At 47.8% G+C, this 22,525-nt stretch overlaps 1 protein-coding gene and 1 pseudogene across 1 annotated transcript; one reads left to right on the top strand and one right to left on the bottom strand.

Moving 5' to 3' along the window:
- Window positions 1-3,757: 3,757 nt before the first annotated feature.
- On the top strand, window positions 3,758-19,873 carry LOC139229679 (nuclear factor 7, brain-like). Its single transcript, XM_070861198.1, has 6 exons — window positions 3,758-4,204; window positions 4,995-5,090; window positions 5,187-5,420; window positions 10,497-10,519; window positions 10,621-10,730; window positions 16,083-19,873. Exons 1-6 carry the CDS (start codon window positions 3,776-3,778, stop codon window positions 16,625-16,627), a joined length of 1,437 nt encoding a protein of 478 aa, XP_070717299.1. The 5' UTR covers window positions 3,758-3,775; the 3' UTR covers window positions 16,628-19,873.
- Window positions 19,874-22,068: 2,195 nt separating this feature from the next.
- LOC139230697 (U2 spliceosomal RNA) lies at window positions 22,069-22,298 on the bottom strand (annotated as a pseudogene).
- Window positions 22,299-22,525: the final 227 nt, after the last annotated feature.

Here is a 22,525-nt window from a genome sequence, read left to right on the forward strand (position 1 = left end):
TCCATGTCCTGCCCCCGTACCAACATAAGAAACTGATGGACAGGAAAAGGACAGCGGGCCCATCAAGCCTGCCCCATGCACCATGTTGGCTGGGGCATCAGCGTTAAACTCTTTCTCCCCTTACCAGACTCCTCTCCCCATCTCTCCTCACAGCAACCGGATTTTAAAAACTAATAAGGGGAAAGTACTCTGGAATTATTGCTCTCTATCCCATTCAGGCGATGGAAAACCATGCTCAGTTGCATAAGAAGCAGTGACCCTACCACCCGAGGCACGGTAAAAGGCAGGGGGGGGGGGGGTTGGGGGCTGGGTCGGGAGGAGAAAATGGAGTGAGCTAACTTGCCTCCCTGTCATCACATGAAAGTTGTTTGCGGCAGTCTGTATATAAACGAACTCGGGAGAGGGATTCACGCCATTCAGAGAGTTGGCAGGATCACAGAGATCAGCGTAGACAGCAAGTAAGGAAACATTACTTTCCCGAGCGCCTATTTGAAACTGCCAGGGGTGCAAGTGGGACTAGCTAGTGATAAATGACAAGGATACTGAAGCAAATGTCGGCCGCCAGTCGGCTGCGGTAGATTTGATACCGTTTCCACGGGGGAATGTACCGATCGCCCGTACAGTTTCGGCAGAAGAGCTTAAAAATCAGAAGCAATCGCAGGCCATTGGGAGAACCCACACGGAAATTCTCCCCCACGGAAATTCACCTCCGCAGTCAGCAAAAATGGAAAGTACTGTCGAAGTTAAACGTGGATTTAATCTTTTTTCGGGGGGGGGAGGGGCAGGGGAGGAGTTACATTGTATAAATGTTTCAGGGAACTAAAAACATGTGTAAGGTTATTCGTTCTAAATGTGTATAAAATGCAATCCAACAAATGAGTTCATTTCCTTGAAACAAGGAGATCTGCTGAGCAACTTCAAATGTAACATTACGAATCCCGTTGTCTGAGCGAATAAAAGCAGGGAAGCAGTAAAGCCAAGAATTTAAACTTTAAAAACCACAAAATGCGAGAATTGCCCCAACATCTGGAAAAGACAAATACAGGAAATATCGGTATTTGCCTTTATTGCAAAGGGGAAGGAGTATAAAAGCAGGGAAGTCTTGCTCCAGTTATACAGGGTATTGGTGAGGCCACACCTGGAATACTGTGTACAGTTTTGGTTTCCATATTTATGAAAGGATATACTTGCTTTGGAGGCAGTTCAGAGAAGGTTCACTAGGTTGATTCCAGAGATGAGTGGGTTGATCTAAGAGGAAAGGTTAAGTAGGTTGGGCCTCTACTCTGGAATTCAGAAGAATGAGAGGTGATCTTATTGAAACGTAAAAGATTATGAGGGGGCTTGACAAGGTGGATGCAGAGAAGATGTTTCCACTGATGGGGGAGACTAGAACTAGGGGGCATAATCTTAGAATAAGGGGCCGCCCATTTAAAACTGAGATGAGGAGAAATTTCTTCTCTCAGTGGGTTGTAAATCTGTGGAATTCACTGCCTCAGAGAGCTGTGGAAGCCGGGACATTGAATAAATTTAAGACAGAGATAAACGGTGTAATGACTCAAGAGTCTAGTTACTGTAAACTGCCTCAGGTGTAAACCTGATCCATCTTTATTCGCGCCCAAAGTACATACGTGACATAGTACCCGCACTTATATACCAGTGACCACGCACACCTGCAGCTAATGACCTCCGACAGTGGCACCCACTGGTGTCTGGTGACCCCAAGCATCAATACATAACAGACGGTTTCTTAACCGATAACATAGAGTATAAAAAATAGGTGCAGGAGTAGGCCATTCAGCCCTTCAGGCCTGCACCACCATTCAATATGATCATGGCTGATCATGCAACTTCCCATTCCTGCTTTCTCTCCATACCCCTTGATCCCTTTAGCCGTAAGGGCCACATCTAACTCCCTTTTGAATATATTGTAATGAACTGGCCTCAACTTTCTGTGGTAGAGAATTCCACAGGTTCACAATTCTCTGAGTGAAGAAGTTTCTCCTCATCTCGGTCCTAAATGGCTTACCCCTTATCCTTAAACTGTGACCCCTGGTTCTGGACTTCCCCAACATCGGGAACATTCTTCCTGCATCTAACTTGTCCAATCCCGTCAGAATTTGATATGTTTCTATGCGATCCCCTCTCATTCTTCTAACTTCCAGTGAAGAAGTGAATAAGGGCTTATTGGGAGCGGGCAGGGAAGTGGAGCTGAGTCCATGATTGGATCAGCCATGATCATATTAAATGGTGGAGCAGGCTTGAGGGGCCTTATGGCCTACTCCTGCTCCAATTTCTTATGTTCTTATGTAACTTCTCGGGCTTAGACATGTCATGTTCCTTCCTAACATTCTGAACTAATGAATCAAAGTATATAATTAATTAACTCTAATTCTAGTTAAAGGGACCAAGGGGTATGGAGAGACAGCAGGAATGGGGTACTAAAGTTGCAAAAATGATCAGCCATGATCATATTGAATGGTGGTGCAGGCTCGAAGGGCTGAATGGCCTACTCATGCACCTACTGCAGTTGTACAGGGCCTTGGTGAGGCCTCACCTGTAATATTGTGTTCAGTTTTGATCTCCTAATCTGAGGAAGGACATTCTTGCTATTGAGGGAGTGCAGCGAAGGTTCACTAGACTGATTCCCAGGATGGCAGGACTGACATATGAGGAGCGACTGGATCAACTGGGCCTGTATTCACTGGCGTTTAGAAGAATTAGAGGGGATCTCATAGAAACATCTAAAATTATGACAGGACTGGACAGGTTAGATGCAGAAAGAATGTTCCCGATGTTGGGGAAGTCCAGGAGTAGGTCACAGTTTAAGGATAACGGGAAGCCATTTAGGACTGAGATGAGGAGAAACCTCTCCACTAAGAGAGTTGTTAACCTGTGGAATTCTCTACCACAGAAAGTTGTTGATGCCAGTTCGTTAGATATATTCAAGAGGGAGTTAGATATGGCCCTTACGGCTAAAGGGATCAAGGGGTATGGAGAGAAGCAGGAAAGGGGTGCTGAGGGAATGATCAGCCATGATCTTATTGAATGGTGGTGCAGGCTCGAAGGGCCGAATGGCCTGTTCCTGCAACTATTTTCTATATTTCTATGATCGGATCAGCCACGATCGTATTAAATGGCAGAGCAGGCTCGAGGGGTCATATGGCCTACTCGTGCGTGCATCTATTGTCTATGTTTCTATGTTTCTATGATCGGTTCAGCCACGATCGTATTAAATGGCGGAGCAGGCTTGAGGGGTCATATGGCCTACTGGTGCGTGCATCTATTGTCTATGTTTCTATGTTTCTATGATCGGTTCAGCCATGATCGTATTAAATGGCGGAGCAGGCTCGATGAGTCATATGGCCTACTCCGGCACCTATTGCTTTTGTTCTTATGTAACTTCTCGGGCTTGGACACGTCATGTTCCACCCTAACATTCTGAACCAACGAATGAAAGTTTATCATTAATTAACTCTAATTCTAGTTTCTAACTTCTAATTTCTTTTCACAGGGGCTTACTGGTTACCCACCCGTTTGGTAATGCATCAATGCTTGCAGGAAGAGACGCACACAAGTGATAGGCGTTTCTGTACAGCTCTAACACTGGTCGTTTCGTATTAACGCCAGCTGTCTCTGAGCGCCGGCGCAGCGCAGCGCCCCACCCCTAACGCGATAGCGTGCGGCGACTCAGCCCCCGGAGACCTCTGGCTGAAGTCCGCAAGCTCGCTTGCACACGCTGCTACTTGCCACCGCGGAGAGCCCCGTTGCGCCGACCATGGCTTCGGGCTCCTCCAGCTTGAGCCTGGGAGACGAGCTGAACTGCCCCATTTGCCTGGAGATCTTTATCGACCCGGTCATGCTGGAGTGCGGCCACGATTTCTGCCGCCAGTGCATCCTGCAGTGCTGGGAAAAGGAGAAGAAGTCTTTCTGTCCCGAGTGCGGCGAGCTCTTCCGCGACAAAAACCTCAAGGCCAACCGTGCGCTGGGCGTGCTGTCCAACAAGATTCGCAACTTGAACACCAGGGAGCCGGTGGACGCCACCAAACTCTTCAACCCCTACTGCGAGGAACACCAGGAAGAACTCAAGCTCTTTTGCGAGACCGACAAGAAGTTGATCTGTGTCATGTGTCTGGATAGGAGAGACGGCCGCAGCCACAAAGCCCACAACTTCATGCTGATCAACGAGGCGGTTGAGATCTACAAGGTGAGGCAGAGACGCCAACTTCACACAAGGGTTGCACATTCACACGTTAATACCATAAGGGGGGTACTGAGGTGAATGATCAGCCATGATCTTATTGAATGGTGGTGCAGACTCGAAGGGCCGAATGGCCTACTCCTGCACCTATTTTCTATGTAAACAGGAGCAGGAGTAGGCCATTTGGCCCCTCGAGCCGGCTCCGCCATTTAATACGATCATGGCTGATCCGATCATGGACTCGGGTCCACTTCCCTGCCCGCTCCCCATAACCTCTTATCCCCTTATCGTTTAAGGAACTGTCTATCTCTGTCTTAAATTTATTCAATGTCCCGGCTTCCACAGCTCTCCGAGGCAGCGAATTCCACAGATTTACAACCCTCTAAGAAATTCCTCCTCATCTCAGTTTTAAATGGACGGCCCTTTATTCTAAGATTATGCCCCCTAGTTCTAGTCTCCCCCATCAGTGGAAACATCCTCGCTGCTGAATTCTGACTTCCCTACCCGCTCCCTATAACCCTTTACTCCCTTATCGGTTAAGAAACTGACTATCTCATTTCTTAAATATATTCAATGTCCCGGCTTCCACAGCTCTCCGAGGCAGCGAATTCCACAGATTTACAACCTTTAAGAAATTCCTCCTCATCTCAGTTTTGAATGGGTGGCCCCTTATTCTAAGATTATGCCCCCTAGTTCTAGTCTCCCCCATCAGTGGGAACACCCTCGCTGCTGAATTCGCCACTGTTAACGACCTGTTTTTTTCACCGCGAATTCCGATTTTGTTTTTTGACTGCAGGAAAAGATGAGAGTGAACCTACAGAGCCTGAATCAGAAGAAAACTTCTGTACAGAATGTTTTACTCAAGCAACAGCAAAACATCTCAGAGATCCAGGTAAGTCGTCGGAGCGCGGGACGGCGCATTCCGCTGTGCAAACTCCTCGAATTAAATATCACCACCATGCACTCCTTGTTGTTGTTGTCGTTACAGGAACAGTCGAGCAATTTGCAAAAACACATCACGTCGGAATTTGCCAAGCTGCGCAGCGTCCTGGATGAGAGAGAGCGGTCTTTGGCCAAGGAGCTCGGCGATCAAGAGGAGGATATTTTAAAGAAAATGGAGTCGAATCTTCGGGACATCCAAGAGCATTTGAACGAGACGGAGGAGAAGCTGTCAAGCGTGCAGACACAGCTGACACAGCAAGACGCCTTCATGCTGCTGAAGGTAAGGTCGCGGTTCGGGGAGGGCGTTGAGATTGTAGCGAGTTCCAAAAATCACCGACCGCAACGTTCAGGGGGAAGTTAGGGAGATGTCGAGTGGAAGCAAAGTTAAATATTTCCATAAGAACATAAGAAATAGGAGACAATTACAATTGCTCTCCTTCTGTCTTGTCAATGCCTGCGATTTACTGAAAGCTCGGCGTAGGGGAAATATACAGGAGTTTAGACCGAGCAAATTTGGAGGGAGATGTCGAACCATGGCGCATTCTGCCCCTTACCCTGGTTTAGCTGCATGGGGAACGAGCTCGTCTTGTTCGAGGAAGATCAGTGTATCTTTTTTTCCCGTGTCCCCGCCAACATTATTTTCCCTCGGTCAGCTCTGACCAAAAGCAGGTTAACCTGTAGGTCCTCCATCCAGAGGGCACGTACTGTGAATGGCTCGCTTTGCTCGTCCGCAGCCTGATCGTGAAGCCCACCCTGAACCCGCCCACCCCCAACTATCTCCAACCATCTCCAAATCGTCCTTTTCTCCCAAAGTCCCAATCTGCTGCCACTTCCGATGCTCACAATCCCCCCTAACGAAAGACCCAAGCGATATCATCATCATAGGCAGTCCCTCGAAATCGAGGAAGACTTGCTTCCACTCCTGAAGTGAGTTCTTTGGTGGCTGAGCAGTCCAATTCGAGAGCCACAGACTCTGTCACAGGTGGGACAGATAGTCGTTGAGGGTAAGGGGAGTGTGGGACAGGTTTGCCGCACGCTCTTTCTGCTGTCTGCGCTTGGTTTCTGCACGCTCTCGGCTTTGAGCCTCGAAGTGCTCAGCGCCCTCCTGGATGCACTTTCTCCACTTAGGGCTGTCTTTAGCCAGGGACTCCCAGGTGTCAGTGCGGATGTCGCACTTTATCAGGGAGGCTTTGAGGGTGTCCTTGTAATGTTTCCGCTGGCCACCTTTAGCTCATTTGCCCTGAAGGAGCTCCGAGTAGAGCGCTTGTTTTGGGAGTCTCGTGTCTGGCAATGCGAACAATGTGGCCTGCCCAGCGGAGCTGATCGAGTGTGGTCAATGCTTCAATGCTGGGGATGTTGGCCTGAATGAGGACGCTGATGCTGGTGTGCCTGTCCTTCCAGGGGATTTGTAGGATCTTGCAGAGACATCGTTGGTGATATTTCTCCAGCAACTTGAGGTGTATACTGTACATGGTCCACATCTCTGAGCCATACCGGAGGGCGGGTATTACTAAGCTCTGTAGACCATGAGCTTGGTGGCAGTTTTGAGGGCCTAGTCTTCAAACACTCTCTTCCTCAGGCAGCCGAAAGCTGCACTGGCGCGCTGGAGGCGGTGTTGGATCTCGTCGTCGATGCCTGCTCTTGTTGATAGGAGGCTCCCGCGATATGGGAACGATATGCGTTCTATCTTGCTCACAACTGCAAGGCTGTTGTCAGACCTTCCAACTTTCTCTTCAATCGCACGGCAGCTTGGGGAAGAATTTCTGCTGCGATTCTCGCAGTCATCCGCCATAACTTCGGTGTCATTGAGCCCTCTACGCTGTTCCCACCGAAGTTACGGCGGGAAATCGAGCCCCGCCCCCACGGACCTTCTACCTCCTTGTTTCCACATTGGCTATCGCTGACCTCTGCCCAAATTTCACTCGCACCAAACTCAGCCTTCCATCAACCGCCAGGCTACCGAAGAACCCTGGCCCTCTTTTCTGACTTTCCCAGATCGACTGGGTGCCTGTTTATCTCTGTGCGGAGTGAAGCACTTAAGGATGAAAGTGGGAAACACTGCTGGGTAATTTTCTGGAGGGATTAGGGTTGTGGGGTTAGGGTGGGGGGGCGGGAGAGGTTAGGGTGGGTGGGGTTGGGGGGTTAGTGTGGGTGGGGTTGGGGTGGGGGGGTTGGGATGGGGGGTGGTGGGGGTCCCCATTTTACACAGTTACTTCGGCCGAAGATCGACAGAGACCTCAAGGAGCATTATAAATAGCCCTTTATGCATGTCACGGGGTGTCCGCCGAACATCCGGTGAAATTTAGATCAGAAGAAAAACCCCTATGTATTCCAGATGTGCAGCCTGAACATTATGCAGCTCAGCACAGTTGGAGGGTTATAGAACAATAAAGGGTTGCCACACTAGAAGAAACCATACACCAATCGTATGCCATTGCTAGAATAATCGCAAACCAACTCCTCTGCTCCGACCCCACCTCACAAGTCCTTTAGCTGCCTTTTCCAGCTTGTGGCTCAGTAGGTAGAATACTCGCCTATGAGACAGAAGGTCAGGGCTTCGAGTCCCACTGCACAGACTTGAGTACAACAATCTAGGCTGGCACTGCCAGTGCAGTGCTGAGGGAGTGCTGCACTGTCGGAGGTGACGTTTTTCGGATGCCCTCTCGGTTGGACGTAAAAGATCCCACTGCATCATTTCGAAGAGCAGAGGAGGTCTCCCCCATGTCCTGGCCAATATTTATCCCACAATCACATGACCAAAACAGAGTATCTGGTCATTATCACATTGCTGACTGTGGGAGCTTGCTGCGCAAGTTGGCTGCTGCGTTTCCCACATTACAACAGTGACTGCACTCCAAAAATCACTTAATTGGCTGTAAAGCGCTTTTGAGGTATCCGATGGTCGTGAAAGGCGCTATATAAATACAAGTCTTTCTTTATTTTGCTTCCAATGGTTATCCTGGAGGTTATGCATTACTTATTCCCATTTATCACTAAATATTATTCATCATTAATCTGCGGGGAAAATAAACAAATTAGATGTTTGTATCTATTTGAGTGGGGCTTGTGGGTCAGAGAATAATTCTGTCCATAACCGTGGCATTACTATTGCTGTTGTTAATGGATGAATGGTTAACCCATCAATATCCTATTTATCTTCGCTACTTTAATTATAGAATCATAGAAATTTACAGCACAGAAGGAGGCCATTTGGCCCATCGTATCCAGCCTAATCCCACTTTCCAGCTCTTGGTCCGTAGCCTTGTAAGTTGCAGCACTTCAAGTGCATATCTAAGTACTTTTTTTTAAGTGGTGAGGGTTTCTGCCTCTATCACCCTTTCAGACAGTGAGTTCCAGACCCCCACCATCCTCTGGGTGAAGACATTTCCCCTCAAATCCCCTCTAAACCTTCTACCAATTACTTTAAATCTATGGTTGTTGACCCCTCTGTGAAGAGAAATAGGTCCTTCCTATCCACCCTATCCAGGCCCCTTATAATATTATGCACCTCAATAAGGTCTCCCCTCGGCCTCCTCTGTTGCAAAGAAAACAAACCCAACCTATCCAATCTTTCCTCATAGCTAAAATTCTCCAGTCCCGGCAACCTCCTTGTAAATTTCCTCTGTACCCTCTCCAGTGCAATCACATCTTTCCTGTAATGTGGTGACCAGAACTGCACGCAGTACTCCAGCTGTGGCCTAACCAGTATTTTATACAGTTCAAGAATAACCTACCTGCTCTTGTATTCTATGCCTCAGCTAATAAAGGTAAGTATTCCGTATGCATTCTTAACCACCTTATCCACCTGGCCTGCTACCTTCATGGATCTGTGGACATGCACTCCCAGGTCTCTTTGTTCCTCTACACTTCGCAGGGTCACCTCTATCCCACCATTTAATGTGTATTCCCTTGCCTTGTTAACCCTCTCCAAATGCATTACCTCACTTCTCAGGATTGAATTCCATTTGCCACTGTTCTGCCCACCTGACCAGCTCATTGATATCTTCCTTCAGTCTACGACTTTCTTCATTATCAACCACGCAGTCAATTTTTGTATCATCTGCAACTTCTCCTTCTATAATACCCCCAACATTCAAGTCTAAATCATTGATATATACCAGAAAAAGCAACAGACCCAGCACTGAGCCCTGCGGAACCCCACTGGAAACAGCCTTCCAGTCACACAAACACATCAACTTTTGCATTCTGCCTCTGAGCCAATTTTGCATCCAACTTGGCACTTTGCCCTGGAATGCAGGTGATATTTTACACAGGCTAATGCCTCCTATTGATTTAGCAAACAAGGGGACGCCATACAGGCCGTCGCTCACCAACCCCATCAACAGTATGGTCAAGCACATTGGCAGAAAAAAAATCAAAGAGCAAGTTATTGTTTAAATGGAGAAAGATTGCAAAGTGCCGCAGTACAGCGGGACCTGGGGGTACTTGTGCATGAAACACAAAAGGTTAGTATGCAGGTACAGCAAGTGATCAGGAAGGACAATGGTATCTTGGCCTTTATTGCGAAGGGGATGGAGTATAAAAGCAGGGAAGTCTTGCTACAGTTATACAGGGTATTGGTGAGGCCACACCTGGAGTACTGCGTGCAGTTTTCATTTCCGTATTTACAAAAGGATATAATAGCTTTGGAGGCAGTTCAGAGAAGGTTCACAAGGTTGATTCCGGAGATGAGGGGGTTGACTTATGAGGAAAGGTTGAGTAGGTTGGGCCTCTACTCATTGGAATTCAGAAGAATGAGAGGTGATTTTATCGAAATGTATAAGATTATGAGGGGGCTTGACAAGGTGGATGCAGAGAGGATGTTTCCACTGATGGGGGAGACTAGAACTAGAGGGCATAATCTTAGAATAAGGGAATAAAACAGAGATGAGGAGGAATTTCTTCTCTCAGAGGGTTGTAAATCTGTGGAATTTGCTGCCTCAGAGAGCTTTGGAAGCTGGGACATTGAATAAATTTAAGACAGAAATAGGCAGTTTCTTGAGCGATAAGGGATTATGAGGAGCGGGCGGGGAAGTGGAGCTGAGTCCATGATTGGATCAGCCATTAAATGGCGGAGCAGGCTCGAGGGGCCATATGGCCTACTCATGCTCCTATTTCTTATGTTCTTATGTATATCCGAGGCACACTTCTATGCGTGGTTCTGATTTCACTCCTGATGCAGCAGGAGATTTTTTATTCCATACTATTTCTATCTTTCTGGGGATTTCTCAAACGTGGAAGGTGAGTTTTTGACCATTTCAGTCACTCTGCTGCTGTGCATGGTGATATCATCTGCCATCTGCTGCAATACAACGCCACTTCTGTGAGCTCCAATCTATATTTTGTTTGCTTTCAGGACGATCCAGATAAGGGAAAGAGGTAGGCATCTAACTCTTCATTGAATTTGTGTATAAATAAACACCAGTCCGCATTTTCGTGCCTATTTTCGGTTTCTAATGTTCCACCTTTTGCATTATCAGTGACAGCAATTATCAGACGATAGTCACAGAAGGCAAGCTCCCTCTGGGGGCATTCAAAGGACCCATCCAGTATAAAGTGTGGCGAGATATAATGGACGTTATCAACCCTGGTAAGGTGGTATTTTGTTACCCAAAAAATCCTCAGCAAGTGCAATAAATTCAAGCACAAGAGACAATAGAGGTTAAACATAACATTTTCAAACCTGTATTTTTAACTTGATACAGGCAATTAAAGGACCATCGTGCAAGGACATTCGGTAAGTAGAATAGTGTCGGCCACAAGGGAAACTACATCGAAATGTAGTGGCCAAGCTTAAGTTATAAAAGCCTACAGATTGTAGGAGGCGGGAATCACAAAATGACCTGTATCGGAATATAATTTCCACAAGTCTCTCTACAATCGGGACATAACTAGCTAGTTGATGTAAAATAGGTTTCTCTGCTACAATATATTACAGAAATGTAACATCATTAGAATCATAGAATGATACCGCACAGAAGGAGACACTTCGGCCTATCGTGCCTGTGCCAGCTCTTTGAAAGAGCTATCCAATTAATCCAATTGCCCTGCCCATTCCCCACATCCCTGCAAAGTTTTCCCTTTGAAATATTTATCCAATCGCCCTTTGAAAGCTATTATTACTACAGTTATACAGGGCCTTGGTGAGACTGCACCTGGAGTATTGTGTACAGTTTTGGTCTCCTTACCTAAGAAAGAATATACTTTCCATAGAGGGAGTGCGGCGAAGGTTCACCAGACTGATTCCTGGGATGGCAGGACTGTGGTATGAGGAGAGATTGGGTCGACTGGGCCTGTATTCACTAGAGTTTAGAAGAATGAGAGGGGATCTCATTGAAACGTATAAAATTCTGACTGGGTTGGAGAGACTGGATGCGGGGAGGATGGTTCCCCGGGGCTGGGAAGTCTAGAACAAGGGGTCACAGTCTCAGGATACGGGGTAGGAAATTTAGGACCGAGATGAGGAGAAATGTTCTCACTCAGAAGGTGGTGAACCTGTGGAATTCTCTACCACAGAAGGCTGTGGAGGCCAAGTCACTGAATATATTTAAGAGGGAGATAGATAGATTTCTAGACACAAAATGCATCAAGGGGTATGGGGAGAAAGCGGGAATATGGTGTTGAGATAGAGGGTCAGAGGAATTGTATCTGCCATGTGTCTGTCCATTTCACCAGTTTGACTCTGTCCTCCTGAAGTCTGTTACATCTTTTTCACTTTTAGCTGCTTTTGGACTTTCGTCTGATCTGCAAATTTTAGTAAAGATGCTTGGAGAGAAAGTGTTCTTGGTTTAACGGAAAACAAAATACAGGCAACTCTCGATTATCCGTACACGGATCTAACAGAGAACCCATTGCAACGGCACTTTTAAAAAAAAACTGTGACAGTGTCCCGTGTACAGCTGCACCGAGATGGACATTTCGCTGTTTTTCTAATCTCAGCACTGGAAAACAAGCTGATCCCAACTGCAACAGAAAGCAACACAATGCTCATGTCCAAACTCCTCATTTTTGCTCTTTAACGCGCTCTTACACACGACCATTTAACCCACCCCACACACAGTCCTGCGCTGACCACTTTCTGCACCGTCCGCTGTTTGCACGAAAGCGCTGACATCAGCGAGTGCAGCCCTGGGTGCAATGAATTATTTATTGAATGTTCCCACTCCAGAGAGTTTAAAAATATCCGCTTCCAAGACAGTCGGGTTCACCGTGTCCTTGCCCGCCTTTTTACCTTTCCACGTCAAATTTGAGACCCAGACATTCTCGGCAAGTACGTGCATTCGCCCTAGCGGCAAAATCGTTTACCCGGAATAGCCCGATCCCCGAGGGACCCGGATAATCGAGAGTTGCCTGTATGTCTGGCTGTAAAACAGACTGCCAATTTGCTATCACTCTGCTTTGCCCTTCGTCACAATACCATTTGACCTCATTCTGTTAAATTAGATGAATGATATCGTTAATAATACGAAGTGCTAATTCTACAGTCCAACAAAATCTTTTGGATCCTAGACGGTTGCCGTAAATGATATATTGTGAAGAGGAAAAGGAAACTGATTACAGAAACGCAAAATGCCATTGTTATCAGACAAAGGATTTTTGAGAATCTATGGGGTAATAACTTTGGCCAATCGTAAAGTGGGCAATATTGACCTGATGCCTCCTGCCCAACTTTCTCTTCTATTGACTTATTTTTGGCACCTAGTGTTGGACTCTCCCCACAAGGGCAAACATTTTTTCGATGTCTACCCTATCAAACCCTTCCATTGTTTAACCATTAGGCCACCCCTCAGCCTTCTCTTTTCTACAGAAAAGAGCCCCGGTCTGTTCTGCGTTTCAGGAAATTGCATGGAGTATGTAAAACAGGAGGCTAATCGGTTACCGCATGTTTTATACCCAGCAGCCAAAATGAAAATGTACAATGAGTGGCGATTTGGAGACCTAACAAGTTGGTGTGAGGGCGGGGGTCAGAGAATCACAGATTCCTGCAAAGGGGATTTATTGCAAAGGGGATGGAGTATAAAAGTAGGGAAGTCTTGCTACAGTTATACAGGGTATTGGTGAGGCCACACCTGGAATACTGCGTGCAGTTTTGGTTTCCATATTTACGAAAGGATATACTTGCTTTGGAGGCAGTTCAGAGAAGGTTCACAAGGTTGATTCTGGAGATGAGGGGGTTGACTTATGAGAAAAGGTTGAGTAGGTTGGGCCTCTACTCATTGGAATTCAGAAGAATGAGAGGTGATCTTATCAAAATGCATAAGATTATGAGGGGGCTTGACAAGGTGGATGCAGAGAGAATGTATTCACTGATGGGGGAGACTAGAACTAGGGGGCATAATCTTAGAATAAGGGGCCACCCATTTAAAACTGAGATGAGGAGAAATTTCTTCTCTCAGAGGGTTGTAAATCTGTGGAATCCGTTGCCTTAGAGAGCTGTGACATTGAATAAATTTAAGGCAGAGATAGACAGTTTCTTAAACGATAAGGGAAGGGCCTTAACATAGTTGTGCTGCAATTCAGCACCCCTCCCCAACCATTTCTGCTTGGATCCTAACCGGGTGCCATGTTTCCTGGGGCCTCCTTAAGAGAGGGGATTCCTTGACCTGGCCTGAATCAGGAGCCTCATTACTGCTGCAAAATTCTTTGATGTACATAATACGTCAAAAAAATTTCAAGGGAGGACTGGGCGAAGTGTGTGCACTCCATCCAGTTATACAAGTATGGCGCAGTAGCCAAGGCACTAAAACTTAAATATTAGAGGCCTAGAAAGTCACTTTGGCCAGTGGTGCAAAACGGGTGGTATCGGATCAAGCACCCGCGATACGCAGCACCTGATATTCAGTACGGCGACCGCCCTGAGCTCTCCTCTCCTCAGCAATCAGTTCACCCCTCCCCAAGCCTTGGATGTGTGCAGCACGCTGGTGGAATGCTAATGAGGCCCAGCCGAGACATGGCTTCTAACGAACAGCCAGCGCAAACAAACAACTGTTCCACCCTGTGCACAACCGTTCCATGCCCGGAATTTAAATGGTGATGGCTTGGGAAGTGTCGATGTACAGAGGGACCTGGGTGTCCTTGTACACCAGTCATTGAAAGCAAACATGCAGGTGCAGCAAGCAGTTAGGAAGGCAAATGGTACGTTGGCCTTCATTGCAAGAGGATTTGAGTACAGGAGCAAGGATGTCTCACTACAGTTATACAGGGCCTTGGTGAGACCACACCTGGAGTATTGTGTGCAGTTTTGGTCTCCTTACCTCAGAAAGGATATACTTGCCACAGAGGGAGTGCAGCAAAGGTTCACCAGACTGATTCCTGGGATGGCAGGACTGTCGCATGAGGAGAGATTGGGTCGACTGGGCCTGTATTCACTAGAGTTTAGAAGAATGAGAGGGGATCTCATTGAAAGGTATAAAATTCTGACGGGGTTGGACAGACTGGATGTGGGGAGGATGTTTCCCCCGGGCTGGGAAGTCTAGAACAAGGGGTCACAGTCTCAGGATACGGGGTAGGAAATTTAGGACCGAGATGAGGAGAAATGTTCTCACTCCGAGGGTGGTGAACCTGTGGAATTCTCTATCACAGAAAGCTGTGGAGGCCAAGTCACTGAATATATTTAAGAGGGAGATAGATAGATTTCTAGACACAAGAGGCATCAAGGGGTATGGGGAGAAAGCGGGAATACGGTGTTGGGATAGAGGATCAGCCCTGATCATATTGAATGGCGGTGCAGGCTCGAAGGGCCGAATGGCCTACTACTGCTCCTAGATTCTATGTTTCTAATTTAAATCCGCCCCGAAGGTACTGATTTGAAGAAAAGCTGGGAGCTCTGATATTCCCTGTAACAATCCTCCTTTAACCTATACCTGCCAAAACAGATTGCAGGTGAAATTTCGCTAGGGCGGTGAGGCAGTTGTCTCCCGTTATCGGTCTCATCCCACAGTCTGCTCCATTGACTTCAATGTGACTAAGTATCAGACCCGGCAGTAGCTGGTGGCATTGTCTGTCCGCCCAATATAATTTTCACCCCACTATCTGGTTATTCGCTCATTATTTGCAGAAACCTGCAGTGTGCATTGCGTTGACATCATCATCATCATAGGCAGTCCCTCGGAATCGAGGAAGACTTGCTTCCACCCCCAAAATGAGTCCTTAGGTGGCTGAACAGTCCAATACGAGAACCACAGTCCCTGTCACAGGTGGGACAGACAGTGGTTGAGGGAAGGGGAGGGTGGGACAGGTTTGCCGCACGCTCCTTCCGCTGCCTGCGCTTGCTTTCTGCATGCTCTCGGCGACGAGACTCGAGGTGCTCAGCGCCCTCCCGGATGCACTTCCTCCACTTAGTGCGGACTGGTCTTTGGCCAGGGACTCTCAAGTGAGGATGTTGCACTTTATCATGGAGGCTTTGAGGGTGTCTCTGTAACGTTTCATCTGGAATGCACTTTCAACTGAAGCTATTGGCAGCGAGCGGCTTGCGGGGGGGTGGGGGGAGGGGGGCGATGAGATTGGCCTTTGCAGAAAGCGACTGAGAATCAGCTGCTGGTTTTAACCTAAGTTGATCGCAATGCAATGGAGCAGGAACTCGACTTGAGTGTTTTACCGCAAAGCAGGCGATAACCATTTATTAAACTGAAAATCGGGCGGAATACAGAATGGGCGGAAGATTTGCTATCGCCCGGTTTTGTGCTAGCACCCACGCCCAGCTTATACCCCAATTTTCCGTCAAATAATGAAAAAATTCTTCGAAATCACATCCACTTCTTTTTCTGTGCAACAGCCTGGGTTTTATGTTGACTATGTGTTCAGCGTGTTCATTCTCCAATAGCCGGCCTCAATTGATACAGTGAGCAAGGACGCAAATATCCGCTGCCCCTTTATGGTTTCACGCAGTAACACGGCTCTCACCTCCGTCGTCGATTAACCCCTTTCTTTCCCTCCCTCTCAGCTCCCGCCCCCCTGCTTCTGGACCCCAGTTCGGCGAATCCCGCGCTCATTCTGTCTGAAGACCGGACCAGTGTCAGACTCGGAGACAAGCCGCGTTCGCTCACTGAATCCGGGGACGGGCCTGAACGCGACCTTGGCATCGTGGCGACGGTGGGATTCGTGTCAGGGCGCCACTACTGGGAGGTGAACGTGGGAGGCAAGACGGCGTGGGATCTGGGCGTCATCAAAGATTCCCTTCGGAAACGGGCCTCGGGAGCGGGGCAGGAATCAGGATACTGGGTTCTGGGCTTGAAAAATGGCATTGAATATTGGGCCGCTACAATTCCTCCCACGCGCATTACCTTAAGTTCAAAGCCCAGGAAGATCGGGATGTATCTGGACTATGAGGGTGGACAATTGTCCTTCTACAATGCGAGCAACATGACCACTGTCTTTACTTTCGTGGACAATTTCGGGGGCAAACTTTATCCCTACTTCAGCCCTGGTACCAACGACGACAGGAAAAACTCAGACCCTATAACAATCCTTCAAATCAAAAACCATTAACCATCATTTGTCGTTCGTTTCATTCTGTAAGGGCCGCTGTGTCGGCGCACCTTTACTCCCAGGGGTTTCTGTGTAATAATGCCAATTGTAAAGCAGTTTCTAATCGGCGTGGAGCTAATAACCTGAGCTCGCTGGTCTCCTAGACATACTTCAATTTCACCTGGGTATTCTGACCGTCCCCCCCACACACACACTTTCTCTCCCCCCCCCCCCCCCCCCCATCTAATGTTTCTGTACAGAATTGGCTCAAGCTATTTCGGAGCTCCTCGCTCTGTGATCCTCTCCGACCTCCGACCTCCACCCTTGACGCTGAGAGTTAAGCGTGGAAGGAGTGGAGTGTTATTCTGGGTTGTCCAGGCTTCTGGGAAATTCAGGAATTTGCATGCAAAATGGTGCAATCTGTTCCGTGACTGCCCGCTGTTCCTCTGACTAACCCACGTGGACAGGGGTTCCCATTCTCTTCAATGGTATAAACAAGGTCTAATGGGTCACTAGTTCTATCATCATGTTTGAGGCGAATAGAAGGATAATAGAAAGACTATTCTCCAGACTGTTTCTGTCTCTCGTGCTTTCTATGTGCTCTGCTAACCCTTTCCTCTCTACCTGTAGGCCCTTGTTCCCTGTTTCTGTTATTCCCTGCTGTTACCTCATTCATGTCTTTCTTTTTCTTTCTTTTTTTTTGCTTTTCTTTTTTCTTCTTTCGTTCTTTCTCTTTCTATCTTTCTCTTTTTCTTTCCTTTGCATCTTTTCTTTCTTTCTCTCTTTCTTTCTTTCTTTCTCTCTATCTTTCCCTCTCGCTATCTTTCCTTCTTTCCCCTTTCCTCTCTTTCTCTCCTCTCTCTTTCTCGCTCTCCTCTCTTTCTCGCTCTCTCGTTCGCTCTCTCGCTCTCGCCCACTCTTTCTCTCTCTCTCTCTCGTTCTCTCGCTCTTTCGCTCTCCCTCTCGTTCTCTCGCTCTCGCTGCTCTCGCTGTCTCGCTCTCTCTCGCTCTTTCTTTCGATCACCTTCTCTAAGTTAGTCCCTGCTGCTCTGTTATCTTCTCGTTCCTTTCCCTATTCCATTGTCCCTTTTTGCTTCTCCCTAGTATCTCTGCGAGTCTCCCTCTTTGTGCACATTTCTCTCCCTCATCCTCTCTGACCGTCCCTGGCACGCTTAGATATTCCTCCGCGATCTGAGAACTCTCCCAACTGCGTCCCTTTTCCTCCAGAGTTCTGGTAAAGACTCCCCTTTCCTCCAGCGATATCATCCAGCTTCTGCAACACAATAGGACCCGTTCGAAAGACGCCCATTATTCCCGCGACACCTGAAAAGCCGGATTATTTGCAGATGGCTCCTGGCACCTACACATCGGATCCATGTTTAGATCTGGACACGCTGTGGATGAATTGTGCGGGCCTCTGCTCCCAATGTATTTGGAAAGGGTTATGTCTCCTCATGCTATAGAGGGTCGCCCAATTTACTTCCACACTTTGTTTTATGAGATCTGGGTCGGGGCTTCTGAGCCATCAATTGCAGTAATTTGCAGACAGTAATTTATGGTCCCTGAAATTGTACAAAGAGATATTAGCATGCTGGCAATCCATGAAATTCTTATTTCCACGATTTTAGCATTGGTGCTAAATTCTTTAAAATAAATGGGGTAACTAGCAGAGCAACAAATTTCGGGTGAACTCCTCAAATTCTCGTTTGTTCGCGTCCAGGGTCGCAAGTTCAGGCCCATAACGTCATTGTGAATGTTGAAGATATTTTTGCAAGTTTTTGTTCCGGTTAGTTATAAGAATCAGTTGTCTAAATTTCTCTGGTAGCTATGTTCAGCAACACCATAAACGTATTGGTAAGGATGACTTATGTGCCATATTTCCAGCGAAATGCTAAATATGTTCTTTCTAAAAAGCACGTTACCGTCAAATTATGCGGTGCGGTACTCGGGTGGGGGAAGGCTCATTTGAAAAGGACTGATTGATGTATCTTCATCATCATCATCGGCGGTCCCTGGAACCAGGAGGACTTGCTCCCACATGGGTTGACAGATGTTTCAATGGAGGGCCCGATATTCCAGTCCTGAACCCCAATTGAAGGGTGGAAGATGCCTGTGCCTGGATTGTTTTAATGTGTGGTGACCGTCACACATCAGCCACCACACGGGCTTGACAGAGCTCGGCCTTTATCCAGTGGCAAGGGTTAACCAGGACGGCTGGAGACCTGCTCTGCTGCACGGACCCAGTGCGCTCACATATCGCAGTGTGGGCTGGGCCAGTGCTGCCCCCGAGCCCTTGGCTCTTCTGGGGCCCCCGAACCCTCATTCTTCGCCATGATCTCTCGCCGCTCCTCCGCCATAAACGTTCACCACAAACACTCGCCACTCATCCTCCCCGACCTTCCCACTCCTCTGTACCTGGGCCTTGCCGATGTTCCTGCCCACGCGCCAAAACGGCGACCAGGGTTTTGATGACGTCGCCCGTCTCAAAATCGTCACAGCGCTGGAGGTTGAAGTGGTTCGTCGCTCCAGCGCCTTCGCGACCTGCGGAACTGTTCTCTCGCAGGTCGGGGGGGCGGGGGGGTGGGGGGCATGATATTGATGATTAAACCACAGGTAACGATATGAATAATTCTAAACCCCGCCTGTGTGGATATTTGGTCAACATATTACTTCCGTGTTGCTCAAAACTATATAATGGGAAGGGGCGATTTTAACCGAAGCAGCCCATCGTGAAACTGACAGGATCGCCTGCAACACCGGTTTTATACCCGTCCTGATTTAACTCGCCCTTGAAGTCGTCATGTCTTTGTAATGGGGTCGGGGCAAATATCCTCTGAGCAATATGCTGGCAATTTTTAAGATGTGGCTGAGAACAGTTCCCTTGACTTGCATTGCAAGTAAAATTATTCAAACATTTTAACGGAGCTGGTTGCTACAAAACGGATCAGAGAAAATCTTTGCCACGCAAGTTAAAGACGGCACCAGACGGATTGCCACCGGTGCAATGCATTTTTTGTGCTCTTTATTCCCACGGACTTTTCTCGAGGGGATACATTTTGTAAATAATGCAGACATGCTCACTATCAAAATTCAGAAGTCCCACAATGTCAGAGCGAGATCGTGCTTACATTATCATGTACTTATTCGATGCTATCCCGAATCTCGAAATAACAGAAGAATTTGTCATTCAGTGTATGGTACATTTAAGCTGCTTCTGATTGTATTGAGAACAATAAATATATCATCATATCACATTATTCAATGTAATTTATGAATATGTCAGCTCGTTTTTATTTGCCCTTCGATATGTTTTGGTCTTTACTTTCGAGTTAAAGGGAGATCCAATTGAGATATGACATTTTGTTCAAGCCACCGAGAAAGGTTACTTGCACTGGTCTCTGAGTCGCTAACTGGAAGATATATTTATGGACTGAAAATTTGTCCTGGATGGCGGTGCAGCACAGGCGGTATTGATCGGACATCAGCTTAATTGATTTTCAGTTCAATTTCACTTCAATAGGACTCAATATCGGGCGGGGCGTATAGCGGGCGGCCAATTCAATACTGCTCACTTTCCACCAAAAGAAAAGAAGGTTACAAGGTTATTTTTCACACAAAAGTCCTGAAGACAAGGAATGGCCTGCCAAAATAAAATGGCTTAGCCGAAACTAATCATTTTTTAAATGAAAGGGGAAATTGATAAAGAAAAAGTTTGCAGTATGTCGATAGGACAGGGGGCATGAGATGAAATGAACAGCCCTGTCGGAGTAACAGGCTAAATGGTCTATTTTCTGTGCTGTCATCATCATCATAGGCAGTCCCTCATAATCGAGGAAGACTTGCTTCCATTCCTGAAGTGAGTTCTTTGGTGGCTGAACAGTCCAATAAGAGAGCCATAGTCTCTGTCACAGGTGGGACAGATAGTCGTTAAGGGAAGGGGAGTGTGGGACAGGTTTGCCGCATGCTCCTTCCGCTGCCTGCGCTTGATTTCTGCATGCTCTCGGCGATGAGACTCGGAAGTGCTCAACGCCTTCCCAGATGATCTTTCTCCACTTAGGGCTGTCTTTGGCCAGGGACTCCCAGGTGTCAGTGGTGATGTCGCATTTTATCAGGGAGGCTTTGAGGGTGTCCCTATAACGTTTCTGCTGCCCACCTTTGGCTCGTTTGTCGTAAAGGAGTTCCGAGTAGAGCGCTTGCTTTGGGAGTCTCGTGTCTGGCATGTGAACTATGTGGCCTGCCCAGCGGAGCTGATCGAGTGTGGTCAGCGCTTTGATGCTGGGGATGTTGGCCTGGACGAGGACACTGATGTCAGTGTTCCTGTCCTTCCAGGTGATTGTAGGATCTTGCAGAGACTTCGTTGGTGATGTATCTCCATGGTGCCTTCTGTACATCGTCCATGCATCTGAGCCAAACAGGAGGGCGGGTATTACTACAGCCCTATAGACTATGAGCTTGGTGGTAGATTTGAGGGCCTGGTCTTCGAACACTCTTTTCCTCAGGCGGCTGAAGGCTGCACTGGCGCACTGGAAGCGGTGTTGAATCTCCGCATCAATGTCTACTTTTGTTGACGAGAGGCTCCCGAGATATGGGAAATGGTGCACGTTGTCCAGGGCCACGCCGTGGGGATCTTGATGACTGGGGGGCAGTGCTGTGCGGCGGGGACAGGCTGGTGGAGGACCTTTGTCTTACGGATGTTTAGCGTAAGGCCCATGCTTTCATATGCCTCGGTAAATACGTCGACTATATCCTGGAGTTCAGCCTCAGAATGTGCACAGATGCTCAGCAACAGAGGTTGGGGTGATCTTGGACCTGGCCTGGAGGTGGCATAGGTTAAACAGCTTCCCACTGGTTCTGTAGTTTAGTTCCACTCCAGCGGGGAGCTTGTTGACTGTGAGGTGGAGCATGACAGCGAGGAAGATTGAGAAGAGGGTTGGAGCGATGACGCAGCCCTGTTTGACCCCGGTCCGGATGTGGATTGGGTCTCTAATGGATCCATTGGTAAGGATCACGGCCTGCATGTCATCGTGGAGCAGGCGGAGCTTTTGGGGGCATCCGAAATGAAGGAGGACACTCCATAGATCCTCGCGGTCAACAGTGTCAAAGGCCTTTGTAAAGTCGAAGAAAGCCATGTATAAGGGCTGGCGCTGCTCCCTGCATTTTTCCTGCAGCGGTCGCGCTGCAAAGATCATGTCCGTTGCGCCCCGTAGGGGATAAAATCCACACTGTGACTCTGCGAGGAACTCCTCGGCCACAGGGAGAACACGGTTGAGGAGAACTCGAGCGACAACTTTTCCAGTGGCTGACAGCAGGGAGATTCCCCTGTAGTTTTTTTTTTTTTTTTTTTTTTTTTAAATTCATGTCCAATCGTTATCCAATCGTTACAATTCTTTGTCAAACGCCAGAGGTCACCCTGCACCAGTCAAGGATCACTCTGCGCCAATGCTCTTAGCCAAAAGGCCTAGAGCCACTGCACCGTTCCTGGAAGTACTGCAATACCAGGTTCGTGCCATGGAGGTGGATGGGTCAGGTCCCCCACACACCTCCGTGGAGGTGGATGGGTCACCAATCCCACCCACCTCCTGTTTACAAAAATGTAAGCATATACCTTCCTGACCAGGGAGGAACCACCCGGAAGTCATGGTGGCTGGTCAGGTTAGTTATGCAGATCTTAGCCAAAAGGCCGAGAAGCGATGTAGTTACCGCAGTTGGACTTGTCCCCTTTTTTAAAGATGGTCACGATCACTGCATCTCTGAGATCCCCCGGCATGCTCTCCTCCCTCCAGGTGAGAGAGATGAGGTCGTGTATCCGCGCCAACAGCGCCGCTCCACCATACTTTAGAACCTCAGCAGGGATTCCATCCGCACCCGTAGCCTTGTTATCCTTGAGCTGTTTTATGGCTTTGCCTACCTCGTGCAACG

Source organism: Pristiophorus japonicus, chromosome 19 (genome assembly GCF_044704955.1).
Source record: "Pristiophorus japonicus isolate sPriJap1 chromosome 19, sPriJap1.hap1, whole genome shotgun sequence".
Lineage (NCBI taxonomy): Eukaryota > Metazoa > Chordata > Chondrichthyes > Pristiophoridae > Pristiophorus > Pristiophorus japonicus.

Bases quoted from the DNA above. Each gene is read 5' to 3' on its own strand.
- LOC139229679 (XM_070861198.1), top strand. From the start codon at position 3,776: ATGGCTTCGGGCTCCTCCAGCTTGAGCCTGGGAGACGAGCTGAACTGC. The intron at 4,205-4,994 runs GTGAGGCAGAGA...TTTTGACTGCAG, and splicing joins AGGCGGTTGAGATCTACAAG to GAAAAGATGAGAGTGAACCT. The intron at 10,731-16,082 runs GTAAGGTGGTAT...CCTCCCTCTCAG, and splicing joins AATGGACGTTATCAACCCTG to CTCCCGCCCCCCTGCTTCTG.